This window comes from Sapajus apella, unplaced genomic scaffold, assembly GCF_009761245.1.
Source record: "Sapajus apella isolate SASKATOON/1434 unplaced genomic scaffold, GSC_monkey_1.0 scaffold88, whole genome shotgun sequence".
Classification (NCBI taxonomy): Eukaryota; Metazoa; Chordata; class Mammalia; order Primates; family Cebidae; genus Sapajus; species Sapajus apella.
The window spans coordinates 7,796,434-7,813,938 of record NW_022437028.1 but is presented as its reverse complement, the minus strand read 5'-3'; the positions used below and the strand labels follow the sequence as shown (position 1 = coordinate 7,813,938).

The following is a 17,505-nucleotide window of genomic DNA, read 5'->3' as shown; positions in this document are numbered from 1 at the left end:
ATCTCACCTCTGTCCCACAGGCTGGAGTGCAGTGGTGCGATCTCAGCTCACTGCAAACTCCACCTCCCGGGTTCAAACATTTCTCTGCCCTACCCTCCTGAGTAGCTGGGATTACAGGCGCAGCGCAACGTCCGGCTAATTTTTTGTTTGTTTTTATTTCTAACGGAGACGGGGTTTCACCTTGTTGGCCAGGCTGCTCTCAAACTCCTGACCTCAAGTAATCCACCCGCCTCGGCCTCCCAGAGTGCTGGGATTACAGGCATGAGCCACTGCGCCCGCCCCCTTCCCCCGCCCCTCCCCGCCTTTAATTTCACTCCCCCACCGGCAGTCACCCAGGGGCCAGGCGAGGCCAGGCGGTGGGGTGCGCCTAGGTGAGGACTGGGTGCCTGTGGGCGGAAACACCGCAGCGCGCCTTGAGCTCCTGGAAGAGCTGCGTGAGTCCTCCACGTAGCGCGCTTGCAGCGTTTCCACCTGGGTAGGGCTGGGCCCGGAGCTCCGCTGGACGGGAATCGCCGCCCTCACTGCGGGCGGGAAGGGAGGCGCCCGGGGCTGGAATCTGGAATCCTCCGCCCGCTACCCCCCTTCCCTCCCTTCTGCCCGCGGGGATCAGAGTTCAGGGCTGGCGCAGTGGCCAAAGGCCAGCCTAGGTGGCGAGGCCTCAACCTGGGACGGGGAAGGAGCGCACCCCGAGCGCACCCCGAGCTCCGGGGAGCGGGCACTGGGCGGAGATCGCGGGGCGGAGGCCGGGGCTCACCGACGGTGCGGGTGGGCGCGCGGAAGGGCCGCGGAAGACCCGGTGGCGGTGAACAGCGGCAGGGCCACGATTAGCAGCGGCTGCAGCGTCTCCCGCGCCCTCCGCACCCACCAGCCGGGCGGGGCGGGTTCAAGAGCTGCTGAGCTCGGTCCCCCTGGAGAAGACAGGTATCAGGGAGGCCCTGGGGGAGCAGGGGGCAGCTGACTCCTGGCCCTGGGTTCCGCGGGGAGCACCGCTCTCCTCTTCCCCTGCCGGGCAGCTCAGGCCCATAATCCCTGTACACTTGGGAAGCCAAGGATAGCTTGAGGCCAGGAATTCAACCAGCCAGGGCAACATAGCAAGACCCGAACTCTACCAATCAATCAATCAATCAATCAATCAATCATAGCTGAGTGTAGTGGCACATACCTGTAATCTCAACCATTTGGGAGGCTGAGGCAGGAGAACTGCTTGAGCCCAGGAGGTTGAGGTTGCAGTGAGCCGTGATTGTACCACTGCACTCCAGCCTGGGCAAACAGAGGGAGATCCTGTCTCAACAAAACAAAACAAAACTCAAAAAACAAAGCAACAAACAAAAAAACAAAACAACCAGGACCCTCTGGGAAGGAGAGAGGTGGTCTGAATGGGTGTCCTACGAAGGGCAGCCTCCCCCATGAATCAAAACAGCCTGAAAACCTTCGAGTCGCGGAGGCTGGTCCCTGAGGCCCAGGATCGCAGGAGCATCGTAGACCTCTGTGGGAGAACACTCACCAAGAGGTGTTTTCTCCTGTCCCTACTCAGCTCGCCACCATTCACAGGATACGGGACAAGCGTGGTGGGGTCCAGGGTGAGATGGGTTTTAAATTCTGGGCAGAAAGATGCTCAATCCCATGGAAATGTAACCAATCAGGTGATCAGCCCCACCTACCAGGAAGGAAGGCTCCTTAAAGGAGGTTTTCCCTGAAGACTGGACAGGAAAAAGGGATTTAAGGCTAAGCACAGTGGCTCACACCTATAATTCCAGCACTTTGGGAGGCCGAGATGGGAGGATCGCTTGACAGAAGTTCGAGACCAGCCTGGTCAACATAGTGAGACCTCATCTAAAAAAATAAAAATAAGGCCTGGTGTGGTGGCTTACGCTAGTAATCCCAGCACTTTGGGAAGCCAAAGCGGGTGGATCAAGAGTTCGAGACCAGCCTGACTAATGTGGTGAAATCCTGTCTCTATTAAAATACAAAAATTAGCTGGGCATGGTAGCAGGTGCCCATAGTCTCAGCTACTTAAGAAGCTGAGGTGGGAGAATCACTTAAACCTGGGAGGTAGAGGTTGCAGTGAAGCAAGATAATGCCACTGCACTCCAGCCTGGGTGACAGAGTCCATCCAGACTCCATCTCAAAAATAAATAAATAAAAATAAAGATTAAAAAAATGATCTTTGATGCTCGGCTCTGAAAAAGGAAGAAAAAAAGATAAAAAATGAAAAAAATTAAAAAGGGGATTCTAGCTGTGGGTGGTGAGATGTTGGAGGTAAGAAATGTCTTAGGATGGGTGAACAAGCCTGTTTGATGTGTGTGTGTGTGTGTATGGAGTTAAGGTCTCACTCTGTCACCCAGGTTGGAGTGCAGTGGCTCAGTCATAGCTCCAATCAGGACCCTCCAACTCCTGGGCTCAAATGATCCTCCCACCTGAGCCTCCTGAGCAGCTGGGACTACAGGTGTGCACCACCATGCCCGGTTAATGAATTTTATTTATTTATTTTCAAAACTGACGTTTATTTTCTATCAGCCTTATTTCCATGTTGCTTACGAGCCTGTGCAAGGTCAGCTTAAGAGCATTCAGTGGTTGCTCCTACCCATTCAGTGGCGTGAGCAGTGGGAGCTGCTGACCAGTCTTCTGTGTAGGAAACTGCTGGATCGGCGCAAGGGCCACCTGCACACCTTCAGACCAGTCTGCAATCTCAGGCTGAGTAGCAGAGAACTCAGGAGCCGGAGCAGTCCATCCACCCTGAAATTCCTCCTTGCTCACAGACTTTTCAGACGTAGCCTGCTCTTCTTTTTCAATCTCTTCAGGATCTCTGCAGAAGTAGAGATCAAGGCTGGGTGTGGTGGCTCACACCTGTAATCCCAGCACTTTGGGAGCCCGAGGCGGGTGGATCACCTGAGGTCAGGAGTTCGAGACTAGCCTGGCCAACATGATGAAACCCTGTCTCTACTAAAAATACAAAAATTAGCCGGGCGTGGTGGCACATGCCTGTAATCCCAGCTACTTGGGAGGCTGAGGCAGGAGAATCACTTGAACCCAGGAGGCGGAGGTTGTGGTGAGCCGAGATCATTCCATTGCACTCCAGACTGGGCAACAAGAGCAAAACTCCATCTCAAAAAAAAAAAAAAAAAAAGAAAAAAAGAAGAAGAGGCCTGGGTGAGGTGGCTCACGCCTATAACCCCAGCACTTTGGGAGGCTGAAGTGGGCAGATCACCTGAGGACAGGAGTTCGAGACCAGCCTGGCCAACATGGTGAAATGCCATCTCTGAAAAAAAAAAAGAAGTAGAGATCAGGCACGACCTCCCACAGGTGTTCACAGGAAATGGTGCCACGCATGCGCGGAACTCCCCAAGCCAGGATCCATCACATTGAACCCACTGATGTCACATGGGATGGCAATGTCCACTAGCACAGAGGAGAATCTGTGTTACACAGAGCAGTGGTAGGTAGGTTAACATAAGATGCCTCTGTGACAGGCTGGTGGTCAGCCCTGGGCTCAGTCAGTAATCACAAGAAGCCGTGGCTCCTGGAAGGCTGCCTGGATCTGGTTAGTGAAGGTTCCAAGCGGCCAGCAATGACAGTGGCTCCAGTGGCAGCAGCAAACTTCAGCACGGCCCTCTGGCCAGTACTCCTGGAGGATATCACACTGACATCAGCAGGGTTTTCAATGAAAACAATGGCATGAGCTGCCAGCAGGAACTTCTCCCAGGTCCTCTTCACATTGATGAAGATGCCATCACGTTTCCTTTTATAGATGTACTGTTCCATCTGGATGTCAAGATTGCTGCCACCTAAGTGGGTTCCTTCTGCAAGGAACTAAGGACATCCTCTTCCTTCATTTGCGGACATCAAGGGCTCTGGATGTTGTCAAAGTTTCCCTTTAAGTTATGACTGGAATCCAGAACAATGCTGTATGGATCCCTCTGTAAGTAGTGCAGAAAGCTTTTTTTGTTTTGAGAAGGATTCTTGCTCTGTTGCCAAGGCTAGAGTGCAGTGGCATGATCTCAGCTCACTGCAACCTCTGCCTCCCGGGTTCAAGTGATTCTCCTGTCTCAGCCTCCTGAGTAGTTGGGACTACAGGCGCCCACCACCACCACACCTGGCTAACTTTTGTATTTTTTGTAGAGACAGGGTTTTACCATGTTGGCCAGGAATGTCTTGATCTCCTGACCTCGTGATCCGCCCTCCTCGGCCTCCCAAAGTGTTGGGAGTACAGGCGTGAGCCACTGTGCCTGGCTGGAAAGTTGTTTTTTTTTTTTTTTTTTTTTTTTTTTTTGAGATGGAGTCTTGTTCTGTTGCCCAGACTGGAATGCAGTGGTGTGGTCTCAGCTCACTGCAACCTCTGCCCTCTGAGTTCAAGCAATTCTGCCCTAACCTCCTGAGTAGTTGGGATTACAGGTGCCTACCAGCACACCCAGCTAATTTTTGTATTTTTAGTAGAGACAGGGTTTCGCCATGTTGGCCAGGCTAGTCTCGAACTCCTGACCTCATGATCTGCCCACCTCAGCAGTGCTGGGACTACAGGCATGAGCCACCATGCCCAGCCTATGTATTATTATTATTTTTTGAGATAGAGTTTTGCTCTTGGTTGACTAGGCTGGAGTGCAGTGTTGCAATCTTGGCTTACTGCAACCTCCCCCTCCCAGGTTCAAGCAATTCTCCTGCCTCAGCTTCCCAAGTAAGCTAGGATTGCAGGCATGTGCCACCATGCCCAGTTAATTTTTTTTTTTTTTTTTTTTTTTTGAGATGGAGTCTCACCCTGTTGCCCAGAGTAGAGTGCATCTTGGTTCACTGCAACCTCTGCCTCCCAGGTGAAAATGATTTTCCTGCTTCAGCCTCCTGAGTAGCTGGGATTAAAGGCACCTGCCACCACGCCCAGCTCATGTTTGTATTTTTTGGTAGAGACGTGGTTTCACCATCTGGCCAGGCTGGTCTCGAACTCCTGCCCTTGTGATCCACCCTCTGCAGCCTCCCAAAGTGCTGGGATTACAGTGCCCAGCCTAATTTTGTATTCTTTTAGTAGGGACAGGGTTTCACCATGTTAGCCAGGGGTGTCTTGAATCCCAACTTCAGGTGATCCACCCACCTCAGCCTCCTAACGTGCTGGGATTACAGGTGTGAGCCACCATGCCCAGCTAATTTATTTTTTGTAGAGATGGGGTATTGCTATGTTGTCCAGGCTGGGCTTGAATTCCAGCGATCCTCCGCCCACCTTGGCTTCCCAAAGTCCTGGAATCACAGTGTGAGCCACGGCGCCAGCCTGAGATGTCCTCCTTTTGGTCTGTGCCCTCTCACACACTCTCTTCAGCTCAGTCAATACAGGGAACGGGGAACGTGGGGGCCAGGGGAGCCTCCGGGTTCCCATGAGGGTCCAACATTCTGCCTTTCCTTTTTTTCCTCGTCTTCCCTTTTCAGGGTCTCTCCCCTCCACGCTGGTGGCAGGAGGGGGAATGCGGTCAATGGGCAGATGAATGGACTCGAGACTTACAAACTGTCCTTTATTGGGACTGAGGCTGAGGAACGTTCATAATTTATCACGCAGGGAGCCCCCAGAAGCCCAGTCCCCATGAACCACTGGGGTCGGAGGGGAGAGGCGGGGACCGGCAGCTTCCTGAGAGGGCTGTATGTTGGGAGCAACGTGACACATTCAGTCCAGGCACACGGAGCATGCACTCAGGAAGCGGGGAGAGGGAGAGACTCATCCCCCCACTCCCAGGATGGGGGCCAGGCCCCCTAAAAAGGCACAACGGCAGGGCAGATTTGGCAGAGTGGTTGAGTGTCAGGGGTCGACAAAGGACACCATGATGTAGCGCGTGCCCCGGGTCGTGGGCAGCCCCTCGTGGTAGTGGGTGAGGCGGCCGGGGTGCAGGAGCGCCCAGCCCTTTCTCGGGGACGAGATTACACAGTTGTAGCGCAGGAAGCGGCAGCCGCCTCCCTGGAAAGAGAAGAAGAGAAAAGAATCTTGGAGTGAGCGGACGTGGGGCCTGCGGAGGCTGACACAGAGGGCGGGGCAGGCAGATCCAAGGGGCGGGGCAGCCAGGCCAGGGGGCGGGACAGGTGGACACAGGGGGTGGGACAGGCAGATATAGGGGGCGGGGCAGGTAGACACAGGGGGCGGGGCAGCCAGGTCAGGGAGACTGGTGTGGAAGACCAGGGTGACAAGGGAGATGGCAGATATGGGGGAGGGCTGGGGTGCCCGCAGATAAAGAAGATCCAGGAGGAAGCGGAGGCCGCCTGCCCAGAAGCCATCTAGGAGCTGACACCCACAAAATCACAGGGAAATAGGCAGGGAGGGGATCTGGGGGTGCAAGCAGGGGCTCTAGGAGGGGACCCCAGGGTCCCAAGGTGAAGCGTGGGTGGGTGGAGTGGCGGGGGCGCACCTCATAGTCTAGGCCCTTGTGGTTGAGGGCGACGTTAAGGGTGAAGGTGGATGAGTCATGGTGTGGCCGCAGAGAGGGCTGCTCGTCTGGCCGGTAGCGGACCACAAAGTTCATCACCGCCCGCGCCTGGGAGACAGGAGGGAAGAGGCTGCAGGGACAGCTGTGAGCGTAGGGGGTCTTTTATTTAATTATTATATTTTTCTGAGGCAGTCTCGCCCTGTCACTCAGGCTGGAGTGCAAGTGGCTCAATCTCAGCTCACTGCAACCTTCGCCTCCTGGGTTCAAGGGATTCTCCTGCCTCAGCCTCCCGAGTAGCTGGGATTACAGGCACGCACCACCACGCCTGGCAAATTTTTATATTTTTAGTAGAGATGAGGTTTCACCACCTTGGCCAGGCTGGTCTTGAACTCCTGACCTCAGGTGATCATCTGCCTGCCTTGGCCTCCCAGAGTGCTGGGATTAGGAGTGAGCCACCACGCCCGGCCATCACAGGGGATCTTCAGGGAGACGACAGTCCTTGTCCAGGGAGGAGAGGGGATGGTTGCATGGGAGGGTCTCCCAGCTCACTGGTATTAGGTTAGGGCCAAGCCTGGCCGGGGTTCTCAGCCTGGTTCCCTTCCCTCCCAGGGGCTGCCTCCTGCAGCGTCTCATTCCCCTGGTAACCAAAGTGCATGGAGCCCAAATGCTTCTGGGGCCGAAAGGGGTCTGCGTGGAGACTTCCAGCCCGGTACTGGGGTGGGGAAGGTGGGGGGCAGTGGCAGGTGGGGGGCGCACCTTAGTGTGGTAGCCGGGAAACAGGCTCTCGGTCATGGGGCCCACATACGTCCGCAGCAGCTGCAGCCACTGGTCCTCGTACCCCACCTGCTTCATGTGGATGTCCACGGTGGGCACGTTCTCGTAGCCTCCAGCCAGCCTGGAATCCTGGGGGTGGAGGGCACTGAGCCACCCACACCCTCTAGCCATGGTGCCCCCCAGGGCAGTCCAGCCTCCTTCCTCCTGTTCCCCAGCCTTTGCATCTGTATTCTTCCGTGTGAAACAGTCTTCTCTGTTACTTCTCAGCCTGACTCACTGCTCCCGGCCCTTCAAGTCTCAGCTAAGATGTCACCTGTCCTGTGAAGCCCCCTAGTCCTCCCAAGTCTGGGTCAAAGCTTCCCTGTGGCTTCCATGCGCCCAGGCTGCTCATCACAGTCCTAGAAGCTGGGTGGCCGCTGCCGCTCACACCTGGCCATCCTGAGGCATTCCTCCAGTGCAGTCTAGGACAGCGGCCCAGGAAATATTTCCTTTTTTCTTTTTTTAGAGACAGAGTCTTGCTCTGTCACCCAGGCTGGAGTGCTGCGGTATGATCATAGCTCACTGCAGCCTCTAACTCTGGGGCTCAAGTGATCCTTCAGCCTCAGCCTCCCAAATAGCTGGGACCACAGGCTCAAGCCACCACACCCAGCTAATTTTTAAACTTTTTGTAGAGACAGGGTCTTGCTATGTTGCCCAGGCTGGCCTCAAATTCCCTGACTCAAGCAATCCTCCTGCCTTGGCCTCCCAAAGTGCTAGGATTACAGGCATGAGCCACCATGCCCAGCAGGAAATATTTCTTGAATACATGAATGAATGCAGTGGTGACCCCAGGGTCTGCCTCCTCGCTGGGAACCCGTCTTTGCTTCCATTTTCCTGATTCCATTGCTCCTTGACTAGACCCTGTACCCCCTCCTCCGGGGAGCCCTCTGGCCTCACTGCCCAGGCCCTCACCTCATGCCGGCCGCCTGACCACTGGCCATAGTGCTCCATCTCCTCCACCAGCTCATCGCACATTTGTTCTGACAGCAGCGGGAACCAGTACACGTCCGGGCATGGCTGAGGGCAGGGTGGGGGAGAACAGGGCTAGGTGACGGTGCAGAATGGGAAAGGGGACAGGCAGCAGGCAGAATGGGAAGGGACAGCAGGGAGCAGGCAAGGCTCTGTGAGAACAGCCAGAGGACCTGCCAGGTAGGGGCTGGGGGGAACGGCAAGGCTGAGAGCTGGAATTTGGCATGGCAGAGGTGGCAAAGGGTCCTGGAGCCCCTCATGCTGGGATAGTGGTTTCCAAACTTTCATAACGTGCATCCCTCTTTTTTTTTTTTTTTTTTTAAGATAGGGTGTTGCTCTGTCACTCGGTTGGAGTGCGGTGGCATAATCATAGCTCATTATAGCCTCAACCTTCTCGGCTCAAGAAATTCTCCCACCTCAGCGTCCAGGTAGCTGGAACTACAGGCACATGCCACCATGCCAAGCTAATTTTTTCTTTCTTTTTTTTTTTTTTGAGATAGGGTCTCACTCTGTCACCCATGCTGGAGTGCAGTGGCACCATCTTGGCTCACTGCAAACTCTGCCTCCCAGATTCAAGTGATTCTCCCACCTCAGCCTCCCGAGTAGCTGAGATTACAGGTTCCCAGAATCGCGTCTAGCTAATTTTTGTTACTTTTTTTTTTTTTTTTAGTAGAGACAGGGTTTTGCAATGTTGGCCAGGCTAGTCTGGAACTCCTGAGCTCAACGGGTCTGCTGCCTCAGCCTCCTGAAGTGCTGGGATTACAGGCTGGAGCACTGCTCCTGGCCTAATTTTTTTTTTGAGATGGAGTCTTGCTCTGTCACCAGGCTGGAGTGCAGTGGCATGATCTTGGCTCACTGCAACCTCTGCCTCCTGGGTTCAAGCGATTCTCTTGCCTCAGCCTCCCAAGTAGCTGGGACTACAGGCGTGCACCACTATGCACAGCTAATTTTTGTAATTTTAGTAGAGACAGGGCTTCACCATGTTGGCCAGGATGATCTTGATCTCTTGACCTTATGATCTGCCCACCTCAGCCTCCCAAAGTGATAGGATTACAGGCGTGAGCCACTGTGCGTAGCCCCATTCCTCTTTAAAGATGTGATTTCAGGCTGGCGCGGTGGCTCACGCCTGTAATCCCAGCACTTTGGGAGGCCGAGGCGGGTGGATCACGAGGTCAAAAGATCGAGACCATCCTGGTCAACATGGTGACACCCCGTCTCTATTAAAATTACAAAAAATCAGCTGGGCATGGTGGCGCGTGCCTGTAATCCCAGCTACTCAGGAGGCTGAGGCAGAAGAATTGCCTGAACCCAGGAGGCGGAGGTGGCGGTGAGCCAAGATCGCGCCATTGCACTCCAGCCTGGGTAACAAGAGCGAAACTCCGTCTCAAAAAAAAAAAAAAGATGTGATTTCATACATAACACCAATATACCCAACACAACAGGAGAGGAGAGGCCCTCTGATCAATGCTGCATTCCGCCTCTGACTTCACTTCGCCTGAACAGAAAACCTTCAGGCCCCTGGGGAACTCAGTCTGACAACTTTGAATCCAGGTGGAGGCCCTCAAGAGACAATGGCCATGAGGGCGGCGGGGACTGTGCGGACCCACCTGCTCCACGATTCCCTCCCCTTCCAGGGCCCGGCTGTAGTTCTCGTGGATGTACTGCTCCTGCCAGTCCTGTGGGAGGATGGGGGCCACTTCAGATCTGTACCCTCCTGTCTCCCAGCCCCCAGGGGGCCTCCCCTTCCCACTCAGTGTCCGGTGCTGGCGGCAGCCATCGTGCTTGATGTCTTCCTTAGCACAGGGCGGGGAACCTGAGCTCGGGGTTCTCACTCACGACAGGGTTGTCGAAGATCTGCCAGAGGTCGGGGTGCAAGTGCTCTGTGTCGTATCGGGAAGTGGCCAGGAGCCGGCCAAATTCATGCTGATTGCTCAAATGGAGGAAGATGCCCTGCAGTGGGGTGGGGGTGTCCGTGATGCCGGCAACGTCTGGGGTCTGCCCCCAGCATCGTAGCATCAGGCCCCTGGCCAGACTGGGCACGCACTCACCTTGTCTCGAAAGCTTTTACAGAAAGCCATGTCTGGGTCCGTGTCGCTGCCCGAGAACACCTCTCTCTGCGGCAGCTCCATCCGCAGGGTCTCCCCCCGGATCACATAGGCCTGGGAGATGTACGGCACGTTCCACACGCCCCTGGAGGCACCGACACCACGGTCAGCTGGCGGGGCAGCCCCCAATTTCTACCCAGCTCGTCCCAGGAAGCCCTTCTTCCCTCAGAGCATTGAAGTCCCTGAACATAAGACCCCTGCATGTCCCTTGTCAAGCACTGCTGGTCACAACCGCCCCCTCTCCAAAAACGCAGTCAGTCCCTGCCCCAAGCTGTGACACTTCTTTTTTGTTTCTTGTTTTTGTTTTTTGAGACACAGTCTTGCTTTGTCACCCAGGCTGGAGTGCAGTGGTTCGATCTTAGCTCACTGCAACTTCCGCCTCCCAGGTTCAAACAATTCTCCCACCTCAGCCTCCCAAGTAGCAGGGTTAACAGGGGCCCACCACCAAGCCCGGCTAAATTTTGTATTTTTGGTAGAGATGGGGTTTCACTGTTGGGAGCAGTGGCTCGCGCCTGTAATCTCAGCACTTTAGGAGGATGAGGTGGGCGGATCACAACGTCAGGAGTTCCAGATCAGCCTGAACAACATGGTGAAACGCTGTCTCTACTAAAAATACAAAAATCAGCTGGGCATGGTGGCGTGCGCCTGTAATCCCAGCTACTCAGGAAGCTGAGGCAGGAGAATCACTTGAACCCAGGAGGTGGAGGTTGCAATGAGCTAAGATCATACCATTGCACTCCAGCCTGGGTCACAAAGCAAGACTTCATCTCAAAAACAAAAAAACGGCCAGGCACAGTGGCGCACGCCTGTAATCCCAGCACTTTGGGAGGCCGAGGCGGGTGGATCACGAGGTCAAGACATTGAGACCATCCTGGCCCACATGGTGAAACCCCGTCTCTATTAAAAATACAAAGATTAGCTCGGCATGGTGGTGCACGCCTGTAATCCCAGCTACTCAAGAGGCTGAGGCAGGAGAATTGCTTGAACCTGGGAGGCGGAGGTTGCAGTGAGCCGAGATCACGCCACTGCACTCCAGCCTGGCGACAGAGCAAGACTCCATCTCAAAAAAAAACAAACAGATGGGGTTTCATCATGTTGGCCAGGCTGGTCTCGAACTCCTGACCTCAAGTGATTTGCCCGCCTCAGCCTCTCTAAGTGCTGGGATTACAGGATTGAGCCACCACGCCTGGCTTTTGCTTTTTCTTTTCTTGACACAGGGTCTCCCTCTGTTTCCAGGCCTGAGTGCAGTGGTGCAAACATGGCTCACTGCAGCCTCAACCTCCCAAGCTCAAGTGATCCTCCCACCTCAGCCTCTGTAGAAGTAGCTGGGACTAGAGGGGGCTCGCACCACCGTGCCCAACCATGCATTTTTTGTAGAGATAAGATTTTGCTATGTTGATCAGGCTGATCTCACCAGGCTGAAGCAATCCTCATACCTTGGCTTCCCAAAGTAGTGGGATCACAGGTGTGAGCCACTGCACCCGGCCTCATGGCACCTCTGACTGGTGACCAGGAGGCTTGGGTCTACCCAGGCCCGGGTCAGAGGAGGGGGCTGCAGGCTGGCGGGACTCACACTCGCTTTCTCTGCACCAGCTCCACGTAGTCCTCGGAGCGGGCGTAGTACTCGTCAGGGCTCAGGGCACCCCAGAAGTTGGACCACAGCTTGCCGTGGCGGGACAGCATGGGGGCGATCACCTTCCTGCGGACAGGCGAGGGTGAGGGCTGGGCGGAAGGGAGCAGGCCTGGGGAGCCCAGTGCCCAGGGCAGGAGTGGGGCTCCCGGGGCCTGCTGGGGTGCCCCCCGGCTGCAGGGAGAGGGGGCAAGCCACCTGTTCTCCTCAATGAGGATGCGCAGGGTCTGCGGGTTGGTGAGGACAGCGTCAGCGTCCAGGCTGAAGTAGAACTCGCACTCGGGGTCCTGCCGACACATGTCCCTGGAGGTGAGAGCTGAGCTCAAACAGCGGCAGGCCCGGAGGCGGGTGGGGATGGGGGAATTGGCCCCACCCCAGGAGAAGAGGAGGGAGGCAGCATCTGGCCTTCTTTCCCCAGGTTCTCCACTGTCTGGGTGAGCTAGCAAGGGTGGGGGGGGTGACAGCGTGGGGGCTACAAGGATGTGAGTGGTGAAGCCCGGGAGGGGCTGGACAGGTGACAGGTGAGGCGAGGGCCAGGCAGCGGGTGGCAGCCACCCCCACCCTGCACCCTCATCCCACCCTCCTCCCTGCCCAGCGCCTGCTCACATGGCCATGTCCCTGGCCTCGCCTGGGCTCAGAGCCTCCTCTGGCCCCACCAGCTTCATGGCTGCAAAGTGGTCCTGGAGCTGCGGCCAGGAGTCATCGATGTGAGGCTCATGGAAGACCTCCTGGGGAGGGGGTGACATGGGGGGACGGGCTCAGAGGGCAAGGAGGCGGCACTTGAGGGACGGGGGTGCAGGTAGGAGATGGGGGTGGGGGCACGGGAGTTCTGATCATGGCAGGGGAAGGGTCCTTTGGGAGAGGCTCTGGGGAGCAGGGGGTCTCACGTTGTTGTGCAGGAAAAGGGTGATCCTGTCGTGGGGATAGTCTAAGAGCAGCAGCCGCTGCAGGAAGCGGGGCAGAAACGGGGTAGGCTGTTCCACAAACACGGCCAGAAACACCCGGGGGGGAGGCTGGAAGATGTGGCAGGAAGGCGCTCAGAGGGAAGCTGGGACTTCCCCACCGCCCCCACCCACCCTCCACCCTGCCAGCTTCGGGGACCCAGGGCCACTGCCCCCACCAACACCCAGCCCCCTGTCCTTGCATCTCCTGCTCAGCATGCTGCCTTCTCACTCCCCTCCCGGCACCCCTGCCTCACCTGCCCCCCCGGGAGTGTCCTCCGGTCCCGGCTGCAGAAGCCACAGCCTCCCTCGGGAGTCCAGCCATTGGGGACATAGTTTCCCAGGTAGTTGAGCTGCAGCTGTTGGGGAGAGACTGAGGCTGAGCGGCTGAGGCCTCCAGGGGTGGAGGTGGGGCACCTCTGCTGTGGGAGCTGGGGAAGGCCGGCTTCTCAGAAGGGTTGGAGATGCCCGGGGGTTGGGGCAGGGCAGGGCAGGGGTTGAAGCCACTGGTGGCACCTTAGTAGGACCATTTCCATGGACCACAACGGGGAGCGTGTCGTAGGCCACGTTCCGGATACGCACACGGTTCCGATCAAACTTTAAAACCACTTCATCTGGGGAAGAAAAAGGCCACGCTTCAGACCCCCTTTCTCTGGGAGCTGCCGAGCAACATGTTCTTCTAAATACGGGGTCCCAAATTCTCCAGGGATAAAGGGACATCGGGGCCATCCTGGAGTGTGGCTTGTAGGTGTAGGAACCTTCGGGTTCTGACAGGCTGTTGGCCCAGAGAGCTCCACTGACTCCTACCTGCGTGATCACATCGAAGCTGCTGGGCGAGGAAGGGCAGGATGAGCTGAGCTGGGGGCCACTGGGAACCTCAGCATCCCTATCCCTCCTCCTGTTCTTTCTCTCTCTCTTTTTTTTTTTTTTTTTGAGACGGAGTCTTGCTCAGTCATCCAGGCTGGAGTGCAATGGCGCCATCTCAGCTCACTGCAACCTCCACCTCCTAGGTTCAAGAGATTCTCCGTCCTCAGCTTCCTGAATAGTTGGGATTACAGGCGTGTGCCACCATGCCCTGCTAATTTTTGTATTTTTAGCAGAGAAGAGATTTCGCCATGTTGGCCAGGCTGGTCTTGAACTCCTGACCTCAGGTGATGATCCACTTGCCTTGGCCTCCCAAAGTGTTGGGATTACAGGCATGAGCCATCACACCCAGCCTAAATTTTGTATTTTTAGTAGAGATGGGGTTTCATTATGTTGGCCAGGCTGGTCCTGATCTCCTGACTTCATGATTTGCCTGCCTCGGCCTCCCAAAGCGATGGGATTAGCCACCGTGTCCAGCCCCCTTTCTTTTTTCTTTTTTGAGATGGAGTCTCGCTCTGTCACCAGGCTGGAGTACAGTGGCACGACCTCAGCTCACTGCAACCTCTGCCTCCCAGGTTCCAGTGATTCTCCTGCCTCAGCCTACTGAGTAGCCGGAATTACAGGTGGCTGCCAACATGCCTGGCTAATTTTTGTACTTTTTTTTTAGTAAAGACAGGGTTTTGCCATGTTGGCCATGCTGGTCTCGAATTCCTGACCTCAAATGATCCTCCAATCTTGGCTTCCCAAAGTGCTGGGATTTCAGGTGTGAGCCACCGTGCCTGGCCTCTCTATCTCTTTTCTCCCCATCCCCTGAGGCAAGTCACTAACCCCTCTACAAGTTGCTTTCCTCATCTGTAGGAGGTGGATAACCAGGGACCTTCCCCTTGTTAAATGAAATCACAGAAGTAAAACCCCTGGCCCGGCGCCCAGGCACAGCATGTGTGCACCAGACGCCAGCACGCTTTGGCTTCCCTCGCTTCTAGTACGATCAGCACAGTGCAACTCACACTGTCAGCCACTCACATGCCCGACAAAGCCACAGGGAGGTGGGCTTAGGCCAGCTCAGCTCCTCCAGAAGCCTCTCCCAGCTCAAAAGCCCTAGTGCGGAGGCTGAGCATCCCCCGCCTGCTGCTGTCTTCCTCCTCACCTAAAGCCCCGTTGAGGTTCTGAAAGATCCGAGACTTATGATCCAGATTAAGGCCGAGTTTCTCCTGGATGGAATGAGATTCGATGGAGTGGTTAAAATGGAAGAAGCAGGAAGGATCATTTCATCATTTCTCACTTTTTTTCTCTCTCTTTTTTCTCTTGCTCTTGTTGCCCAGGCTGGAGTGCGGTGGTGTGATCTCGGCTCACTGCAATCTCCGCCTCCTGGTTCAAGTGATTATTCTGAGTAGCTGGGACTACAGGCGCATACCACCACGCCCGGCTAATTTTTGTATTTTTAGTAGAGATAGTGGTTTCACCGTGTTGATCAGGCTGGACTCAAATTCCCAATCTCAGGTGATCCACCTGCCTTGGCCTCCCAAAGTGCTGGGATTACAGACGTGAGCCACCATGCGTGGCTTCTCTTTTATTTTTTTCTAAGAGATAGGGTCTCATTCTGTCACCTCAGCTGGAGTGCAGTGGTGCAGTCATAACTCAAAATGTCCTCAGACTCCTGCACTTAAGAGATCCTCCCACCTCAGCCTCCCAAGTAGCTGGGATTACAGATGTGCACCATGAAGACTGGCTAATTTTTTATTATTATTATTATTTTTGTAGAGATGAGGTTTCACTATGTTGTCCAGGCTGGTATTGAATTCCTGGGCTCAAGCAATCCTCCTGCCTAAGCCTCCCAAAGTGCTGGGATTACAGGCGTGAGCCGCCATGCCCAGGCACACATTTTTTCTCTTTACAACCCCCTTCGCCCCCCTGCTCCCATTCAGCCTGAGGCCTCCAGTCCCACAGAGCCGTGGCGTGCACCCACTCTTCTGCCCTCCTTACCCTCAGCCCTGGGTCCAGGTAAAGCCGTGTGTAGAACAGCTGGTCATCGTCATCATCCTTGTACTTCCACTGGCGGACAATGTGGTGGATGGTGGTGGCAAAGCCGATGAATCCTGGTGGGGAGGTGAAGCGTTGACCCTGAGACTCGCAGCGTCCCACGGCCTGTCCCCCAGGCCCTCTCCAGCCCTCAGGCACCAGGAACACTCTGTGCCCCACCGCTCTTGGCCCCTCTGCCTTGGGCACTCTGCCACTCACCACCAGAGTTGAGGAAGCGCTTCCCCGTGCCCACCTCAGGGTACTGCTCTGCCAGCCCCCACTCGGGCCAGCAGAAGCTCTCTGCAGAGAAGAGCAGGCGGCTGCCACTCTGGACGAACTTCTTCAGCAGCTCCGAAGGGCCGCCGGCCAGAATCACATCATAGCTGGGCGAGGAAGGGGAGGATGAGCAGGGGTCCACTAGGAACCTCAGCATCCTTACCTTGCTCCCTATTCCCAGCCCTGTTACCTGTCCACAAACATGATGATCATATCCTCCCGGTCAGCATATTTCTCCATTTCCTTCTTTAGCCACCGGACCTTCTGTCCTCCACCAACTGTTCGGGCCACATCACCCCCTCGCCACTCCTCTCCCAGGCCCAGGGTCTGCGGAGGAGATGCCCAATGCCAGGCGAGGGTTGGGGAGTTGTGTATGTCGGGGGGTGCAGCTTCTGACCAGGCTCACCGTGGGGACCTGGGCATCCGGACTTCAGCCCACCCCTCCTGCTGGGACCCCCTCCCAGGGGCTCTGGGGCTTTCCCTCTCCTCACCCGCACGGTGTAGTTGAAGAACTCCGCAGAGCGCAGGAAACGCAGGTACCCCTCGGTCTCAGCGGTGGCCACAGTGATCACCAGCAGCTTCTCTGTTACCAGAGGGAGCTGGCGCTTGGGACCCATCTGTCCAGCGCCGGGCCCCACGTGTTTGCTGTCCTCCTCCTCGCTCTACTTCCCTCCCTTTTTTCCTTCCCTCGCCCTCTTAAACTCTCCTCGCCCAGGACCACTGTGACCCCAGGAAGGGCAGGGTGGGAGTGGCGCCTAGGAATTCCGAGTCCCTTTGTTCGGGAGGTCAGAACCCCCAGTTCAGGGTGGGGATGGGTAAGGGGCTTGGCGATACTCGGCCTCAAGAGCACGCTGGGCGGGGGACGGGCCGGACACCTCCTCGAGCTCCCGACCCCCTCCGGGCCAGGCTGGCAGGCACGCTGTGCCCGGCCTCCCTGGGATCTCACCTGGGTTGACCGGGTCGCGGCCCCGGGGCCGATCGGAGGCTGAAGCCGCTGGGGGCAGCAGCAGCAGCAGCAGGAGCAGCGGGAGCCGGGGTCCCGGGCCCGAGGAGGCCATGGTGGGGAGCGGGCCCAGACAGCACCCAGGATCCCGGGATCTGAGCTGCGCGCCTTGATCCCAGCTCCGGACGGGGGCGGCGGGAAGGGGGCGCCCGGGCTGCTGTGCGGCCGCCGCGGGGAGCAGCCGGGGTGGGGCCACGCCCTGGAAAAAAGGCGTATCCGGAGGCTGCAGAAAGCTCCAGATGCCGGCGCCGCAGACAAGGCGAGGATTGTCCCGGGTGCACCGGGGGCGGGGGAGGGGCGGCGGCTCCGGCCGGCGGGCCTGAGACCGGGACTCTGGGCCGAGCCAGCCGCTTGACACTCGTGGAACTGAAACCTGGACAGGGGCAGTGACCCCTGGCGGAGGGTCCGACGGGACGCGGGGGCGGATTCTGGGCGCAGCCCTGCCCGGAGAGTGCGGGCGGAAGACGGGGAGAGCCAGCTGGTGGCGGCCACA

General features: G+C 56.7%; 1 protein-coding gene across 2 annotated transcripts; it reads right to left on the bottom strand.

The window, feature by feature from the left end:
• Nucleotides 1–5,475: 5,475 nt before the first annotated feature.
• PLOD3 (procollagen-lysine,2-oxoglutarate 5-dioxygenase 3) lies at nt 5,476–17,372 on the bottom strand. 2 transcript variants are annotated; one of them, XM_032255094.1, is made up of 19 exons: nt 16,956–17,372; nt 16,501–16,592; nt 16,200–16,336; nt 15,953–16,116; nt 15,698–15,810; nt 14,862–14,925; nt 13,367–13,464; nt 13,108–13,209; nt 12,797–12,922; nt 12,516–12,637; nt 12,108–12,212; nt 11,853–11,978; nt 10,223–10,364; nt 10,011–10,124; nt 9,782–9,850; nt 8,118–8,222; nt 7,149–7,295; nt 6,375–6,500; nt 5,476–5,929 (listed from the first exon to the last, which is right to left on the bottom strand). In XM_032255094.1, exons 1-19 carry the CDS (start codon nt 17,065–17,067, stop codon nt 5,774–5,776), a joined length of 2,220 nt encoding a protein of 739 aa, XP_032110985.1. In that variant the 5' UTR covers nt 17,068–17,372; the 3' UTR covers nt 5,476–5,773. The 2 variants fall into 2 exon arrangements, with proteins under 2 accessions (XP_032110985.1, XP_032110986.1); XM_032255095.1 differs by lacking the exons at nt 5,476–5,929; nt 6,375–6,500 and adding an exon at nt 6,814–6,890 and having other exon boundaries at nt 16,956–17,364.
• Between the last annotated feature and the right edge of the window lie 133 nt (nt 17,373–17,505).